At 33.0% G+C, this 19,133-nt stretch overlaps 2 protein-coding genes across 6 annotated transcripts in view; one reads left to right on the top strand and one right to left on the bottom strand.

Moving 5' to 3' along the window:
• The first annotated feature begins 258 nt into the window (after positions 1–258).
• The window catches only part of LOC134721702 (bactericidal permeability-increasing protein-like), a 31,155-nt gene continuing 12,280 nt past the window's right edge, over positions 259–19,133 (top strand). Inside the window, exons 1-5 of the mRNA XM_063584872.1 lie at positions 259–422; positions 3,626–3,725; positions 13,028–13,153; positions 17,531–17,604; positions 18,058–18,212. Coding sequence (XP_063440942.1) covers positions 323–422; positions 3,626–3,725; positions 13,028–13,153; positions 17,531–17,604; positions 18,058–18,212 — 555 coding nt within the window. The 5' untranslated portion in view covers positions 259–322. The remainder of the gene's footprint in view (positions 423–3,625; positions 3,726–13,027; positions 13,154–17,530; positions 17,605–18,057; positions 18,213–19,133) is intronic.
• Positions 6,032–12,408, bottom strand: LOC134721704 (uncharacterized). 5 transcript variants are annotated; one of them, XM_063584877.1, is made up of 4 exons: positions 11,589–12,408; positions 8,693–8,749; positions 7,631–7,761; positions 6,032–6,317 (listed from the first exon to the last, which is right to left on the bottom strand). In XM_063584877.1, the coding sequence occupies exons 1-4, from the start codon at positions 12,013–12,015 to the stop codon at positions 6,261–6,263; spliced, it is 672 nt and encodes a 223-aa protein (XP_063440947.1). In that variant the 5' UTR covers positions 12,016–12,408; the 3' UTR covers positions 6,032–6,260. The 5 variants fall into 5 exon arrangements, 3 of the variants coding, with proteins under 3 accessions (XP_063440947.1, XP_063440944.1, XP_063440945.1); XM_063584874.1 differs by having other exon boundaries at positions 6,032–7,761; XR_010107910.1 differs by lacking the exon at positions 8,693–8,749 and having other exon boundaries at positions 6,032–7,761; positions 12,145–12,408.

Genomic DNA, 19,133 nt, shown 5'->3' on the forward strand with positions numbered 1-19,133 from the left:
AATAACTAAGCAGGAACAAGTGACTTAGTCTACTACTAAAGGGGCGCAATTGTTACCCATAGGAATAGCATTTTAATATTTTCATCCTGACTTCAGTATAACTATTTTCAAATCTTAGCATTATTATTTGAAGATGGTTCATCTTAATATAAATATAAGTTTGAAATTGCAAATTTATGGAACCTTGCACAGAAAATTAATTAAGGTCTACTCGGTATATGGCTATACCTGAATTTTCGGATTCAATTCCCGTTCGGATTATCTTTGGTGTTTTCCTTTGGAGTAGAAATTCAGGAAGAAGGAAACAATACATGTGAAAACGATGAAGTTGTACGTTATATGTGCTGTCTTTATTGTTTCTCTGACAGAAGCAAAGAACCCAGGTCTAAAAACAAGAATTACAGATGCTGGTTTAACTTACGGTAAAGTAGTAAAGCGGGAAAGACAAAAACTGCAGTACATTGATCATGTTTATCAGTCATTGTCAGTACCACGGAAAGTCCCTGTGTTTACATAATTTTATATTGGTGCATCCAGGGGGAGGGGACCTGGGCCCCCTTTTTGAGAGAAACATTGTATTTGGTAATATAGGGAATCACTGAAGCATAACAGGAGCACCCCTCTTTAAGTCAGTCAGTTACTCCCCCCCCTTTTTTATATAATAGAAAGTTTTGGATCTCTCACTGGCACTGGTTGATTCTGTAACTTTGACAAGTTTTCATGCATATTTCAAGGTAGACATAGCACTGGCGGATCTAGAAATTGTCACAAGTGATGGCCCACTGACTGCCTAAGAAGACCGGTACCACGATTTCCCGAGAACTACGAGAACAACATAATATCCCGAGAACAAGATTTTTAATTGTGTTATAGGTGTTTTTATTGTGTTTTTACTACTTTTTACAATAATAAAGAATACTAATAAGAGATAATACTCGTTTTTATTCAATAAAAATGCAATTTTAGGTCAAAAATTCGATTTCTATGTCTTGTATGCAAAATCCTTGTTGAACACAATATGGCGGACATTCTTAAGGTAGACAACTTAAGAAAATCAAAGTATTAGAAGATCTTAGAAGAACTGACAGAAAAGAAAAGTATCAAATGTACTGAAAGAATAGATTTTATTAAAAAAAATGTTAAACATTCATATAAAAACTGACAAAATATAACGTCCGCCATATTGTTTTAAGGAATAAGGAATTTGCCTCATACAAATCTATTTTCTGAAGATTGCGTGTACTTTTATTAATTATGAACGCCATAAACCTTAATCGTTGTATGCTGTTACACTTATTTAAGCAAAAAACACATATAACACCATAAAAAATCTTGTTCTCCGGATATATAATCTTGTTTTCGGGATATTATGTTGTTCTCGTAGTTCTCGGGAAATCGTGGTACCCTAAGAAGACATGTAAGAGGGGGCCTGCTCCAGTCTCGTTTCAGTGATTCCTTATATAAGCAACCAAATTTTTTGCCAAAAAGGGGGGGGGGGGGTGTATCCGCCTCTGCATAGTAGATAGATAGACCAAACTAACTGCACATACTTTTCCACATTCTTTAGTCTGACAGCCTGGATGGAATGATCAATGGACATTATATATGATCCATTATGGGAAAAGCATGAAAAGTGTAGTTTTTGTAGGTAACAATCCTTATGGCATAAAGTCATCTCAGTGATTTATCATGCTTACAAATTCAGTCTTCACACTAAACCACAGGCACGTCAGCCAAGGCTTGTAAATTTGGCACAGCCCAGGCTTGTAAATTTGCTCTTGGGCCTGTAAAGATTCATATTTACAGGCCAACAGAATTAAACTAAAAACTTTCAAAAATAATCTCTGGGTCTGTAGATTTAAAAGTACATTGTAAAGACTGCAAATGTATTACAAGCTTAAGGATTGTGGCACTTTCCCACAATGTCCCACATGATACAGATCAAATTTAAATTACGATGATTTCCACCACATGTAGGCAATAATGCATTAAGTGTTACCCTTGACCTTCCATCTATAATAAATCTGTTTCAGTATTCAAATCCAAATTTAATGAAACTCATACTCAATCATGATAATGCTTAAGAAATGAACTTTTGGACATAGTTCAAATTTTGACAGTGATTCACTTATTGAAAATATTGTACATACCTGCCAACTGTCACTATTGGCGGGGGATTTCCCCCATGGAGGCTCCCAATTTGAAATTTTGAAAGAGCAATTTTGTCCACATTTTAAACAAAACAATTCATTTTACAATGACTCTAGGCTTATAACAGTATGAAGAAGCAAAAATACAACATTAAAATAAATTTGAAGCCCCCCATGAAGGTTTTTAAGGGCTATGGGAGCCATCTTGCACGCAAAACCCCCATGGGCATTTTGAAAAGTTGGCAGGTATGATTGTATCAATCCATATTCATACATGTGAACCTCCTGACGGGAGTACAATAATCCCGTTTTCAGGGGTCTCCTCCCGTCCTCCCATTTAGGAGAAAAAACTCCCGTGTATAAAATATTTCATGAATGAAAATTTTCAGCCCCCATATTTGATTTATTCTTACTACCTTACATGTGTAATTATCACCTGTGTTAAATTTTACCTGTAAATCATATAAGATGTATAATTATATGACTTCATTATGACAGCTTGGGTGTCAAACATACCAGTAATCAACGATGTTTACCTCTGGCTATCTGCTGTTGTGTAATAAAAACGAGGTGTACTGGGAATATTCAAATACATTTTTGTTACTTCCCTTTGAATTATCTTGTTTTAAGTTATTTTGCTTTTAAAAACGTAAATTGTAAAAAGACTACAAATGAATAATATTTGAATCAAATAATCATAAAAGGATGGTAATTAAATGAATTTAAATGTTTTGGAACAAATAAAAAATTATAAATTTATAAATTATTTTAGCAATCTGGACTTCTTTTCAAGGATTAAACTGAAGTTTATATATCAAATCTGTCAATTTTCTGAGTATGTTAACTGAGCTAAATATAGCAAAACCTTGTACATTATAGTATGAGTGTTTAAGATTTTTAGATATCTTCCATAATGCTTAAAAATCATGCAGCACAATTGTTAAGTGTTTGTTATTTTTTTAATTAATTTATCATGTTGCAAATATTTCTCTCTCATTTGTCTATACAGTTACCAATGATAAGGAGACAGAGACATGAATACAAATCTATACAGATAAGATAAATAAATATAATGATTTATTTGCAAGCAGTGAACAATCAATTATAAAAAAAAAACAAGAAACAGATTCTTCTTTATATTTTATTTTCATTTAAATAGAAAGGCATTAAAGTACATGTACTATAAACATTTTACAATTTGGTGGAAATTTGAAGAAAAATTACAATTTCTACATCATACCGCATTAACAACAAAATTTATGTCGATAAAAAACCTCCTGATCTGAGTCCTAATCTCCTGACCAAAATTTCCAAATCTCCTGATCTGAGTTTCACAGTCCATCACATGTATGCATATTGAATATCATCCTTTTAATATTGTAAGTTTATTTTCATTTTTGTGTTCTTTTTGCAATCTTTGACTTTTTTTTTGTTTATTTATTATCATCATGATCATGGTTGTTCTTTTATTTTAGCTAGCCAAGTAGCCATTGAACAGCTATCAAAATCTGCAAAAGGTCAGAAAATTCCTGACCAGAGTGGCCGTTCTGGTGATGTTAGTTATGAATTGTCAAAGTAAGTATCAAATAATTTTAGTTGCAGATTATAACAGTGGTTAATGACTTATAGTAAAGGCTTTCTCAGGTTTGAACATCACTTAAAAAGCAAGCAAGAAAGGAGAAGGCATGATTCAGGTCACTTTCTTGTACCTCAGATTCATAAGTTCTATTATCTGTCATATACGTTTTCCTGTATCATTTCCTCACATTAATATGTATTATTCAAATATTTTTTATCATGTCCAACATACATGTACCTTCAACTTTTTAATCCCTTTATCATGTTTATGCAATCATAACCATGATAATTTGTTAAAAATACCTGCCATTTGTAAATAGTTTATACATTGTAATATAGTTCATATTTTCCAGATATTTGCTAAATTAATGATAGGGACACAACTATTGTGCAGGAAGTGAAATGCTCTGATTTCCAGAGGCAATAAATTAGGAAAACTAATTTCAACCATTTGATATTTGAATATCATGAACATATAGAATATTTGTGAGAGAAAAAAATTAAGTTAAAAGATATTTTTATGCCCCATTTATGGGCATTATTTTTTTTGGTCTGTGCCTCTGTTTACCTGTTTGTCTGTCTGTCTGTCCGTCTGTACTGCTTCTGGTTACAGTTTTTGACAAATTTTAATGTCAAAATCCAATACAATGTGAAGCTGGGAACAGTATATCTAACAATATATATGTTGGTGGTCACAGTATAAATTTTCTTTATAAGTGATAAATGTTGTTGATATGCATGCAATTGCAAGATGCTTTTTAAAAAAGTTTAAACATATCACTGCAATTTTTAAGGGGTATTTTTTTCTCAATTTTGAAGGGTCCGAGTGAGTTAAAGTAGCTGGAAGTTTCTAACTTCATTTTCACAAATAATGCAACTATATTATATAATACCTGAATGTGAGCAAATCATATGATATAAAGGTGGCGTCCTTTGGGCCACTCTACCCCTCCTGTTTGATGACTTTGAAATGGATGAGATTCCCACCTCTCAACCATATACATTCATGTATGGGACTATATAACTAATCAAATGAAATATAGAGGAGTTCCAGGTGTCACCCCCTTCCTGTTTGGGGACTTTGAAATGGTCGAGATCCCCACCCCTAAACCATATATTTACTCATGTATTGTACTATATAACAAATCAAATGAAATATAGGGGGAGTCCCTGTGGTCACACTACCTCCTTCTGTTTAATAACTTGAAAATGGACCATCCTACCCCTAAACTATATATATTCATGTATGGGACAATATCATAAATGAAATGAAATAAAGTGGGAGTTCCTGGAGTAACCCCACCCCCTCCTGTTTGAGAACATGGATACAGTCGAGATCCCAATGCCTTAACCATATACATTCATGTATGGGACAATATTAATATGACAATTAAAATCAAATATAGGGAGAGTCCTTGCTGTCACTGTACACCCTCCTGTTTGATAACTTGGAAATGGTCAAGATCCTCAACTCTAAATCATATACAATGTATACTCATGTATGGGACAATATAACAAACAAATCAAATCAAATATAGTGGTCACACCACCCCTCCTGTTTGAGATCTTCGAGAAAGTCAATATTCCCATCCACAAACAATATATATTCATGTATGAGTCAATATAACTAATTAAATGAAATTTAGTTCCTGGAGTCACCCTACCCCCTCCTGTTTGAGAACTTTGAAACCGATGAGATCCCCACCCCTAAACCGTTTATATTCATGTATGATACAATATAACATATCAAATGAAATAAAGGGGAAGTCTCTGGGGTCACCCTACCCGTTCCTGTTTGAGAACTTGAAAACCGTTGAAATCCCCACCACTTAACTATAAATATCCATGAATGGGACAATATAACAAACCATTTCCGTGGTGGATCCAGGGAAGGGTTCTGGGGGCTGGTTTTTGGATGATTTATGCAATTGAATGGGGACATATAGTTGGAACCCTCCCTTTTAAAATGGCTGGATCTGCCCCTGCATTTACATTTACTATGTTTAGGTCAATCAGACCTTACCTTTGATCCTTGTAGTAATGAAAATTTGTCTGATTTGTGTCTATAACTTTTGTACTATAGACATGATAGAACACAAACTCAGTTTTCTTTCCAGGAAAACCAGTTCATTCATACTATTACATGTTCGTACTAAGTCAACTTGCACTTCTAACAATTAACTGGAACCAACGTTAACTACCAATTTGCTCTTTCGAAGTAAATAGACGCAGATATATTAAAGATATGAGACGACTGGATGCAAAGCAATACTAAATAAATGCTCAGTAGGAATTAAAACGAATTAAAATAAAACATTTAATTTTGGCAAATTATTACAATTTCATATGAAAAAACAATAATAGACGTTAAAGTTAATCCAATCAATGTTCAGCACCACCATTCGTCAACAACACTTTGACCACACATCTATATTCTGCAGGCAACGATAAATCTGACATCTACACCATTGTGAATTAATCCGTATCCAAATTATCGGTTATAAACTCTATTGCTCCTTTATTGTCCTTTAATCAGTCGATTATATTGTAAATTCGTATATCCACAGTAACACCGTCAAGGAACATACACTGAAAAATAAAACTTTCACAGAAAATGAGACTGAAACTACTGATTATAAATATTGGGTGGGATAAATAATGGGAGGGTTAGTTTTCGGCTATCGACGGCAGAATGAAAAACTTAAAATTCTTTAAATCACAAGTATATAAAGGAACCAATCAGAATGCATTGTTATGTTATAAAATTCATAACAAGTTGTATCATTAGCTGTATGTAAAGAACCGAAATAATTCGAACAGTATAAAGTCTATTTCTTTTATCTCTAGTCGCCAATTATATATTTTTAATTAATTAAAAATAGCACAATTTGCTCTTTCGAAGTAAATAGACGCAGATATATTAAAGATATGAGAAGACTGGATGCAAAGCAATACTAAATAAATGCTCAGTAGGAATTAAAACGAATTAAAATAAAACATTTAATTTTGGCAAATTATTACAATTTCATATGAAAAAACAATAATAGACGTTAAAGTTAATCCAATCAATGTTCAGCACCAAAACCCCAACGGCCAAACAGTAACTACAGCACATTGATTGATATTAAACAAAATTTAAAAGCTATTTAAGTTACAAGCAAAAATAATGAAAATACTGACATGAATGGTCAGAAATCACAAAATATCACTGACATGAATGGTCAGAAATCAAAAAAAAATATTACTGACATGATTGGTCAGATATTTCTAACAAATACATATAATAATACCGACATGAATGGTCAGATATCAAACAATACCACTGACATGAATGATCAGATCTTTCTGACAAGATTGGCCAGAAAACAAAATGTTCCCTTAAGGATATATACAATCACCCACTACTGTAAGCACAATTAGATAAAAAAAAAAAAAAAAAAAAAAAAAAAAAAAAAAAAGGCACAGAATAAGATTGCTCCTTCTGTTTAACAGTAACAAGATGAGACTTAACATCCTCTTGTTTAACAATGAGACAATACTTGAACAAAAAAATTTGTCAATTTTAAATTACCAAAATAATTCAAATGTAACTTACAGATGGGTGAATAAAGTTCACAAACTGGCATCCCAAACTTTAAAAAAGGTTTATAAGTAGCTACAAACTGAACACCACGTTTAAAGCATAAACTTCTTAATCTAGAATTAATAGTAGTGACAAAATAACTTGTATTCTGAAAATCAAGTAAGCGTGGGATAATTGCTGACATAACTATGACAGTATGTGGCTTAACTAATTTCTCAATTGTAGAGATAAGCACATTATAGCCTATATCAAAATCAGCAATCTCATAGGTACCAACATTGTTGGTTCCTACATGAATCAGAATTATATCATAATTTACCTGAATTGTTCCACAATTAAGCAAATTGATCATATCCCAAATATTTGCTCCAGGAAAGGCTTGCAAGTGACACCTTCTAATTGTTTTAACATGCTTGGCTATGGAATCGCACACCAGAGTAGACCTAAAATCTATAAAGAGCAAAATTTATTTTAAAACAAAGTCTTTAATTTGTTCCGCTACATTGATTTTATCAGATAAAGAACTGACAATATATTTAGTATAGCAATTGCTTTTCCAATCACCCATCAATTGAATAGAACTAGGAGAAACCCCTGCTTTCGATGCCAACGTTGCTCCACCTCTTCGGAAACTATGGGAAGAAAATAAATTTGGATTTAACCCAATTTTACAAAGTAATTCTCTCAGTTTATTCTGAAACTGGTTATAAGTAATTGGTATGCATTTCCCCTTTTTTTTTATAAGAAAAAGCGGCATCATCTGACGTGCAAGGATTTAAAGAACACATCCTTTTATATGCATTTACTGGGCAAAATTTAGATAGAGGATATGCAAGCAAAGGTATCCTTAAAATACGATTACCCAACTGAATTGTTTTTGTCCATTTGAATGCAACTATTATAAGAGACGGAAAGACTGTAACATCACCTCTGCACAGCTGTTTATTTTTGTCAAATTTCTTGGTTGATACTGGAACTAAATTAGACTTCCTGCTTAAAAGTAATAAAGCAAAAAGAAATAAACACCAATATGTCGCATCTAGCGGCGTATTCAAATTCAAATGTTCACGAATTTTTCCTAAAATTTCTAAAGTAATAGGAAATGCCTGTTTAGGTAAATGTTTTAATTTCCTATCTAACCCTTTCATAGTCAACTTCAATTCGTAAGACGAAAAAACATCCACATGTAATCCTAACAACAGGAAAAGAACTTTAACTCCGTTTAAATAATTGCGAATAGATTGGGCTGATCTGAAACTTCTACTGAGAAACTCGGAATAAGTGCATAATAATTCAGAATCAATATCAAACGGTTCTAAATGAAAGTAATTACAAAACAATAAATAAGCTCTCCACTGCGTTTTAAAATTAAACAAAGTACCTTTCGCGAAAGCCGAAATCCTAGTCACAAACATATCTCGTCTTAGCACTTGCAAATCTACAAAAACACGAATAAACAATTACCAAATATGTTCAAACTGAAACAATTCTTTAGAAATCAAATCTCTAAATAGGGACATGCCTTTTGTCCTTTCGTAAAAGTCTAACTGAAATTTATAATCTAAATTCCATCTAGACAAAAGATCTGGTAAACGGTTATCGCAACCTGAAATATGTTTAGCTTTTAACTCAAAATTATTTACAGCTGCAATCCAACAAACTTCCCTCAAACACGACTGCAGGAACTCATTTCTGGTGGCGCCTGTATTCAAAACACGTACTGATACCATATTATCGCAATAAATGATCACCTTTAAATTTGTGAAATGTTTTCCCCATAATTTCAAGGCTACTACAATCGTCAACATCTCTAATAAATTTATATGCAAGTTTTGATCTAAAATAAACTCTGGAAATGAACAGTGAAAGTATCTTCCATCCATCCATCCGCCACATCCTGTCAAACATGCATCAACAGAAAACAATTGATCAGGGTTTGAGAATTCATCAGATAAAATCATAGAAATCCCATTATAACTAGGCAAAAATTCCTGCCACCAGAATAAATCACGTTTAAAATCAGTTGGAATTACTATTTTCCCATTATCGGGAAAATCTCTTAACCAATTTAACAGCCTTGACACAAAAATTCGGCCAGAGCGCACACATTGAGATACAAAATTTAATTTTCCCAGCAATGATTGTAATTCTCTCTTTGTACAATTTGTGCTACAGAGCCAATTAGAAACTAACTGCAGAATCTCTGACAATCTTTGAGTATCAATAGAAATTGTCATGTTCTCAGAATCAAATAAAATGCCAATAAACATCATTTTAGTAGTAGGCGGACAAGCCTTCTCAATTGATTCTTCAATGCCACAATTCTGTAAAATAAGACCCAATTTAGCATAAGCATCATCACTGCTGGAAGGAATATCACATCCAGCCAAATCATCTAAATAGTTCAAAATATCTATACCCATGTTTTGACATATAAATGCAATAGCATTTGTTGTTCGCATACATATATATGCAGCAGATCTCAACCCCATTGTTAATACACGATCGTAATACAAGTGTCCTCTCCATTTGTAACCTAAGAGATGGATGTCACTGGGGTCAACGACTAATTGTCTATAAGCCCGTTTCAGGTCCCTCTTAAACATTCTGCAACCTTGACCTTTACTCTTAATTAACATAATAAAATCATCAACCGTGGGATATGAAACTGAAATTTCATCGCCTAAATAACGATCTTTGAAAATACCAGAATTAACCGCCTCGCCCTCTGGAAAGCTCAAATCAACAATAACTCTGCGTTCTGTTGAATCCTTTTTAGGAACGGAATTTAAAGGAGATAAAGCTGAAGGACAGCTGAACGGATTTGCCTTAAATGGTCCAACAATTGCTTTATAAGAACTTTCTTTTTTCAAATATTTGGCAATATCATCTGGAAAATCAGTAGCCCCCGAATGATTACGGGAAAAAGATGACCTGAACGGGCTCCCATCGTGACCCACCGGCCATCCATACTTTAAGAAGTCACAAACCTGAGCGTCACTGTAATTCTGTAACAAACTTCTTAAAAAACAAATATTGATTTTAGAGTAAATTGGAATTTTACAACCCTGAAAATTGTACAATCCAGATTTTTTAACAATGTTATGAATAGATACAAAATTTTGCATATCATCTAAACCCAAATAACTGTTACAACAAAGACTGCATTTAAGTGAATGTCTAGAACCCCATAATGTCTTTTGAAAATCAGGTAACTGAACATGTTGATTTAGTCATTCATTATGATGAGGACATGCAGACGAACATTCAGGATGATGACTTTTAAGTTTGTCTAATCTATAACAAGTGGCACAAAAATGATTAACCTCACGTTCAACACCTCTAATCAGAATTTTATGCGGTGATGTTTTTGAACATTTATTTTTCTGAAATAACGAACAATACCATAAAGTATGTGTCTTGGTCTCTTTTTTTTTTTGCCCCAAAAGAATGCTTCTTATCGAACTCTTGTTTGACATATTTAGACAAAAGAGGAACTTCCAAATTATCAGGAGTATCTTTCCAGGTTTTAGCACCCGTTTCAATTTGTCTCAAAAAGGCAGCATAGAAGTCAAGTAAAGATTTCCACTGATAAATGGAACTGTAATATACAATTTTCTTCAAAAGGGACAATCGACTATTTCTCTCGATAGCTTTAATTTTACTTGATCCAATTATTTCTAATTCCCCTGCAACAAACAGCTTTAAATCTAAATCTTGAAATGAAACAGATTTATTTATATATTCGTACTGAAGTGTAGTATGGGGCCAAGTTTGTGGATTCTGCACGTCATCGCTTGCTTTGGCAACCATACCCGATTTAACCTTTCGCTTTTTAAGTGATTTCTTTTTACAGGACGAATCTGTACCTGATGTACTTGAAGTATCATCATCAGTACTAGACTCGAATGAATCATAGTCAGAACTATCAGATGACTCTGATATTACTCTTGACTTGTGTTTTGTCACCCTGGAGCTACCCGACTTTTTAAACTTTTTGGCCTTAGCCGATTTAACCTTCGGGACATGAATACTGTCGTCCGAATCGGTATCAGAATATTGTAAAGGAACTTTTGAACTCTTCTTTTTCAAAGATTTGTTTTTACGTTTGCGTAAATGCGAAGAAAAATCATGCTCACTAGTAGAACTACCATGAAGACTTTCACTAGAATCAACTAAATCTATTAAATTATTCTTTTTTAAAATATATGATAATTGTTTCTCTACTAATTTAGTCAACACTTTCTTTTTTCTTAATTTGTCTAAATTGATCTCACCCTTCCTTTTAACACTTTTGGAGTCGCTGGTGTCTTTTCTTTTCGCTGATTTGGTCTTTTTACCGGCTATTTCAGTTGATTTCACTTTAGGAGCACTCGACTGTGGCTTGTGCGGATTGTTCGACTTCTCAACTACACCTTTCTCCTTGACCGGATCAATAAGTTTACTCAACTCCCCATTTTTCAAACGAGTTTTTGGGATAGCCCCCTGTTTTTCAAAATCGGATTTTTCAAGTTTCCTTTCTTTTTCGGAAATGCTTAACTCTAAATTGTGGATCCTATGTTCCAACCTATCCACTTCATCAGGTGAAGTCTCATGATCAAAAATGTCAGAAGTAGGGTCCGAAACATCGAGAACGTCCTGATCCAAACCAAATTCACTTAATAGTTTATAATTTTTTCTAGCTTTATTTCGGGTTACAGCCATGGTAAGCCTCCTGTGTAAGACAGGGCAACTTGAAAAAGTAATTATTTTTTTTTTTTTTGCAACAAATGACTTGATAAAAAATTTAAAAGACAAAAAGAAAAAGAAATTAATCACCAAAAAAGTACTTACGAAAAATAAAGATACAAAAGTTTCACAGCTCAAATAAATCAAAAGTAGTTGCCATGCCTCACAGGATGAACTTTCAACGGAAAACACAACATTAGTTTTCGGCTATCGACGGCAGAATGAAAAACTTAAAATTCTTTAAATCACAAGTATATAAAGGAACCAATCAGAATGCATTGTTATGTTATAAAATTCATAACAAGTTGTATCATTAGCTGTATGTAAAGAACCGAAATAATTCGAACAGTATAAAGTCTATTTCTTTTATCTCTAGTCGCCAATTATATATAAATAGCACAATTAGAACAACTGCAATCATTGCCAATTTGTACCACTGCAGACTCACCATAAAAAAATATACATTGATATATGCATTGCTTTTGAAACCTTGATAACACAAAGATTATTTGCCTTTATAAATAATTCATTACTAGATAAACGTAAATGTACAATATAGGAATGTTTAATGTTGAAGCAACATTGCCACAGTTTTCATAAATATGTTTGCCTTGGATTTTGGTTAACGTTCCTCAGCTCTTACAGTGCTTTGATTATAATTTTAATGCCAAATTAGAGTTTTACCCCAATTTCCCTGTCCACTGAACATAAAAAATTATAGTGTGATTGAGTCATCTATGTACTACGGACGCATTCTTGTTATTTAATGTTTTTACACACCAGTTTATGTTATTATTTTGTAATAAAATTGTCTGCATAACACAATTAGTTACAACATTCTGTATCTCTTGTATTGTACAGGTTATTTAGATAGTTTCAGTAGACTATCAGTTAATATGTAAATTGTTTGATATTTCACATCTTTGTCATAGATACAATGTAGTTTCAGTAAATAACCTGTTTACATGCATTGTTTGATATTTTCCAGCGTGGTGATAGATAGTTTCAGTAATCCGTCGGGTAGTATTACAGTAACAGCAGATGGACTGAATTGGAAATCTGATGGATTAGGGCTGTCCATTTCTGGACACTTCCATTACAAATATCATGGCATGTAAGTGTGGCAAAAATTCATCATTTGATTTTATTATATTACGTGTGTCTTTATCAGTTATTGAACAGTGGTAAGTTTCGAAAAATAAAAATTGTGCATCATTCAAATGTGAAATTTTTTGTTTTTATTACCATTCATCACACATTTATTCTTTCATTCTTGTGTCAATGCATTTTCTTTACCTAGTTAAATTTTTGCACAAAATCTAGAATTTTATTATGCTCAAGGTCCATAGACTTTTTTTATGTACATGATATGATATTTGTATGCCTATAAAATATGAAAAGTGTAAAAATATCTGAAAGAAACAGATTCAGAACATTTAGTAACATGTACCCTGTTCATGCTATTAGGTAGATTAAAGACCACAAAACAACATAATTATTCACATGTAAGACTTATTATAAAATCAACATTTGTTTCTGTTATTTTTTGCATATTAAAAATGCAGAACCTAACGTGACGATACCCAAATTGCACCTATTTTGACAGTTTTTTCAACTACATTTTTAGCTCACCTGGCCCGAAGGGCCAAGTGAGCTTTTCCCATCACTTTGCGTCCGGCGTTCGGCGTCCGTCGTCCGTCGTCCGTCGTCGTTGTTAACTTTTACAAAAATCTTCTCCTCTGAAACTACTGGGCCAAATCAAACCAAACTTGGCCACATTCATCATTGGGGTATCTAGTTTAAAAAATGTGTGGCATGACCCGGTCAACCAACCAAGATGGCCGCCACAGCTAAAAATAGAACATAGGGGTAAAATGCAGTTTTTGGCTTATAACTCAAAAACCAAAGCATTTAGAGCAAATCTGACATGGGGTAAATATGTTTATCAGGTCAAGATCTATCTGCCCTGAAATTTTCAGATGAATCAGTCAATCGGTTGTTGGGTTGCTGCCCCTGAATTGGTAATTTTGATGAAATTTTGCTGTTTTTGGTTATTATCTTGAATAGTATTATAGATAGAGATAAACTGTAAACAGCAATAATGTTCAGCAAAGTAAGATCTACAATTAAGTCAACATGAGTACCTAGTAGAGCAAGTACTCCTAAACGGGTCAGTTGACCCGTTTAGGAGTTATTGCCCTTTATAGTAAATTTTTAACCATTTTTCGTAAATTAAAGTAATCTTTTACAAAAATCTTCTCCTCTGAAACTACTGAGCCAAATTAATCCAAACTTGGCCACAATCATCTTTGGGGTATCTAGTTTAAAAAATGTGTGGCGTGACCTGGTCAACCAACCAAGATGGCCGCCACGGCTAAAAATAGAACATAGGGGTAAAATGCAGTTTTTGGCTTATAACTCAAAAACCAAAACATTTTGAGGAAATCTGACATGGGGATAAAAATGTTAATCAGGTCAAGATCTATCTGCTCTAAAATTTTCAGATGAATCGGTCAATCGGTTGTTGGGTTGCTGCTCCTGAATTGGTAATTTTAAGGAAATTTTGCTGTTTTTGGTTTTTATCTTGAATATTATTATAGATAGAGATAAACTGTAAACAGCAATAATGTTCAACAAATTAAGATCTACAAATAAGTCAACATGACCGAAATGGTCAGTTGACCCGTTTAGGAGTTATTGCCCTTTATAGTCAATTTTTAACCATTTTTTCGTAAATCTTAGTTATCTTTACAAAAATCTTCTCCTCTGAAACTACTGTGCCAAATTAATCCAAACTTGGCAACAATCATCTTTGGGGTATCTAGATTAAAAAATGTGTGGCGTGACCAGGTCAACCAACCAAGATGGCCACAAAGGCTAAAAATAGAACATAGGGGTAAAATGCAGTTTTTGGCTTATAACTCAAAAACCAAAGCATTTAGAGCAATCTGACTTGGGATGAAATTGCTTATCAGATCAATATCTATCTGCCCTGTAATTGTCAGATGAATCTGACAACCTGTTGTTGGGTTGCTGCCCGTGAATCGGAAATTTTAAGGAAATTTTGCTGTTTTTGGTTATTATCTTGAATATTATTATAGATAAAGATAAACTGTAAACAGCAATAATGTTCAGCAAAGTAGGATCTATAAATAAGTCAACATGACCGAAATGGTCGATTGACCCCCTAAGGAGTTATTGTCCTTTATAGTCAATTTTTAATTAACATTTCCACTGATACTTCTGGGCCAAGTTCTTTATAGGTAGAGATAATTGTAAGAAGCAAGACTGTTTAGTAAAGTAAGATTTAAAAACACATCACCATCAACAAAACACAATTTTGTCATGAATTCATCTGCTTCCTTTGTTTAATATTCACATATACAAAGGTGAGCGACACAGAATCTTTAGAGCCTCTAGTTTTAAGATTAAGACAAACATTTCCATTTTGTGTTTATTTTGTAGCCTTATCCTTCTTTATTATATAGCTACACCAATTTGATTTTTAATTCATATGGAATCATAGAAAAATTAGTCTGAATTCGCATCGTCAAAAGTTTATTTTTTTTAAATATTTTGAACAATTGGATATTTGTCCATGCTTACACTTTTTAGCTCACCTGGCCCAAAGGGCCAAATGAGCTTTTCTCATCACTTGGCGTCCTGCGTCCGTCGTCCGTCGTCGTCCTGCGTCCGGCGTTAACTTTTACAAAAATCTTCTCCTCTGAAACTACTGGGCCAAATTTAACCAAACTTGGCCACAATCATCATTGGGGTATCTAGTTCAAAAATTGTGTCCGATGACCCCGCCAACCAACCAAGATGGCCGCCATGGCTAAAAATAGAACATAGGGGTAAAATGCAGTTTTTGGCTTATAACTCAAAAACCAAAGCATTTAGAGCAATCTGACATGGGATAAAATTGTTAAACAGGTTAAGATCTATCTGCCCTGAAATTTTAAGATGAATCTGACATTCCGTTGTTAGGTTGCTGCCCCTGAATTGGTAATTTTAAGGAAATTTTGTTGTTTTTGGTTATTATCTTGAATATTATTTTAGATAGAGATAAACTGTAAACAGCAATAATGTTTAGCAAAGTAAGATCTACAAATAAGTCAACAAGACCAAAATGGTCAGTTGACCACTTTAGGAGTTATTGCCCTTTATAGCCAATTTTTAACCATTTTTCGTAAATCTTAGTAATCTTTTAGAAAAATCTTCTCCTCTGAAATTACTGGGCCAAATTAATTGAAACTTGGCCACAATCATCATTGGGGTATCTAATTTGAAAATTGTGTCCGATGACCCGGCCAACCAACCAAGATGGCCACCACGTCTAAAAATAGAACATAGGGGGTAAAATGCAGTTTTTGGCTTATGACTTAAAAACCAAAGCATTAAGAGTAAATCTGACATGAAGTAAAATTGTTGATCAGGTCAATATCTATCTGCCCTGGAATTTTCAGATGAATTGGATTATCGGTTGTTAGGTTGCTGCCCATGAATTGGTAATTTTGAGGAAATTTTGCTGTTTTTTTTGTTATTATCTTGAATGTTATTATAGATAGTGATAAACTGTAAACAGCAATAATGTACAGCAAAGTAAGAACTAAAAATAAGTCAACATGACCAAAATAGTCAATTGACCCCCTAAGGAGTTATTGCCCTTCATAGTAAATTTTTGATAATTTTCACAAAATTTGTAGATTTTCACTAACATTTTCCACAGAAACTACTGTTATAGATAGAGATAATTGTAAGCAGCAAAAATGTTTAGTAAAGTAAGATCTACAAACACATCACCATCACCAAAACACAATTTTTTCATGAATCCATCTGTGTACAATGTTTAATATTAACATAGACCAAGGTGAGCGACACAGTCTCTTTAGAGCCTCTAGTTTTTTAAAGAAATGGATACTTGAAACATATTGTATTTTCTAATTTTTAAAAGATGACGATTTGATGACGTCGCCACGGTACAATTTGCTTTTTCAGTAAACACTTCATCTGTTGATAAATACTGTGAACATTTTGTGTATATATCTAAATATATGTACCTATTCTGAAAGACATGCATAGTATCAAATCATAAAAATACAAATTGTTTAATCTTTATGAAATCTTGTAAGACTTCTGCTCCTATTTTTGCTAAATAGGTGCAAATAGGGTACTCGTTGCAATTTGGGTACCCTTACGTTAGGGATAACAAAAAAGAAAGATTTTGATATGATTACTAGTGGGACATCTACCCAGCAAACACAAAAATGGACAAGAAAGTGAAAAATGAACATAAAAAAAACTACATTTGATTGAAAATAAAATAAATAAATAAACAAGATTATTTATCATGTGTTAGCTTTTAACACTACATTCCATACTGCAGCCTCAATCAGTTAACAGTCAGAACAGTGTTCTGTCATCCTTTATTAATCTTGTAATGATAAAATTGTATTAAACTTATGCTAACTTATGTTACATTTGATTGCAGTATACCGATATCAGATAGTGGTAACATAGATGTGTCTGTCAGTGGAGTCAATTTCAATGTTGGAATTTCTTTAGGTAAATATTTCTTTAAATTTCAAGCAGCTTTGAAAAAGGAAAAAAGAAATGAAAGGAAAGGTTACCTGACCAGCTGACTGAACTTAGTAGTTGATTTTCTAGAAAATTTTATATCATAATAAAAATACATAAAATAAGAAAATGTTATCTTTAAGTTTTGTCTCGTAAACAGTGTAAGACACAATTAAAATGTTTTTTATTGTATTATGATGTCAAACTGTTTGTTTTTTATTCACAATAAGATAATACATATTATTATTTATAACTTTATATAAGTAAATCCAACATCTTTCAATCCTGTCTTTTGCACATGAGCAGTTACCTGTTTGAGGTGAGTTTATGCCAGATGTTGCATATTAAGTTACTGGATTAAATTCCATTGCTGTTACTGTTATTTTCTATTAAATTATTGTTTAACTGCTGGTATATCTTTGAATAAATTTCTGTTTTTAGGAGTGGATGGCACAGGTCGACCAAAGATAGCCTCAAGTGGATGTAGCTGTGGTATAGGTTCATTAGATGTCCACTTCCACGGTGGTGCTGCATGGATCTATAATCTCTTTAAAGGAGTTGTTGAGGATGCATTAAAGAAACAACTAAATGGACAGGTACAGTGGGAAATAAATGTATACAATGGATTTTTTCAGTCTGCTGCCTTAAAATGAGATTATGATAATGAACATGTTTTGTTTAGCCACTTTATGAATATTATCCTGCTTTTCATTGTACATGTTATATAGGTTTTCTTATTAAACAAACTAAAAAAAAACTATGAAGAAATGTAGAGATTTGCAGAAATTAGTCAAGAATATTTTATTTTAAAATTGTATGAATTTTTTAATATTTAGCATCTAGAAATGAATACAAGACCAAGCAGTGATAATATAAAACTCTTCTGTTGAAATATATGATAAAGCGTATAATACATGGCAAAATCCGTATCATATGTCGTATCATCCCGAGACATCAATATCAGCCCAAGGGCCCTTAGGCCCGAGGGATGATATTGGTCGAGGGTGATACGGCATGTGATACGGATTTTGCCATGTATTATACGCTTTATCATATATTTCAACAGAAGAGTTTTATATTATATGAACTGTTTTCTGATCCATAGCACATTTTTTAATGACGTCATTGTTTGGTATGTAACGTCACGAATATCAAGTTTTTACAACATATTTTTTGGCACACTCAATGCAACTATAAAAAATACAAAACACTTAAATATATACAATAATAAACAAAATATTTTCAAAACAACAGATTGTAAGGTAACCTAGGTGCTTTGTATAAATAATTGAGCAGTTATTTTAAAGGTTTGAAAGACAAAAGCAGAACTGAAGGTAACCCAGTGCTATGGATCAGAAAACAGTTCATATACTGTAATACTCTTCTGTTGAAATATATGATAAAGCGTATAATACATGGCAAAATCCGTATCACATGCCGTATCACCCTCGACCAATATCATCCCTCGGGCCTAAAGGCCCTCGGGCTGATATTGATGTCTCGGGATGATACGACAT

This window comes from Mytilus trossulus, chromosome 6, assembly GCF_036588685.1.
Source record: "Mytilus trossulus isolate FHL-02 chromosome 6, PNRI_Mtr1.1.1.hap1, whole genome shotgun sequence".
In the NCBI taxonomy this organism is placed as follows: domain Eukaryota; kingdom Metazoa; phylum Mollusca; class Bivalvia; order Mytilida; family Mytilidae; genus Mytilus; species Mytilus trossulus.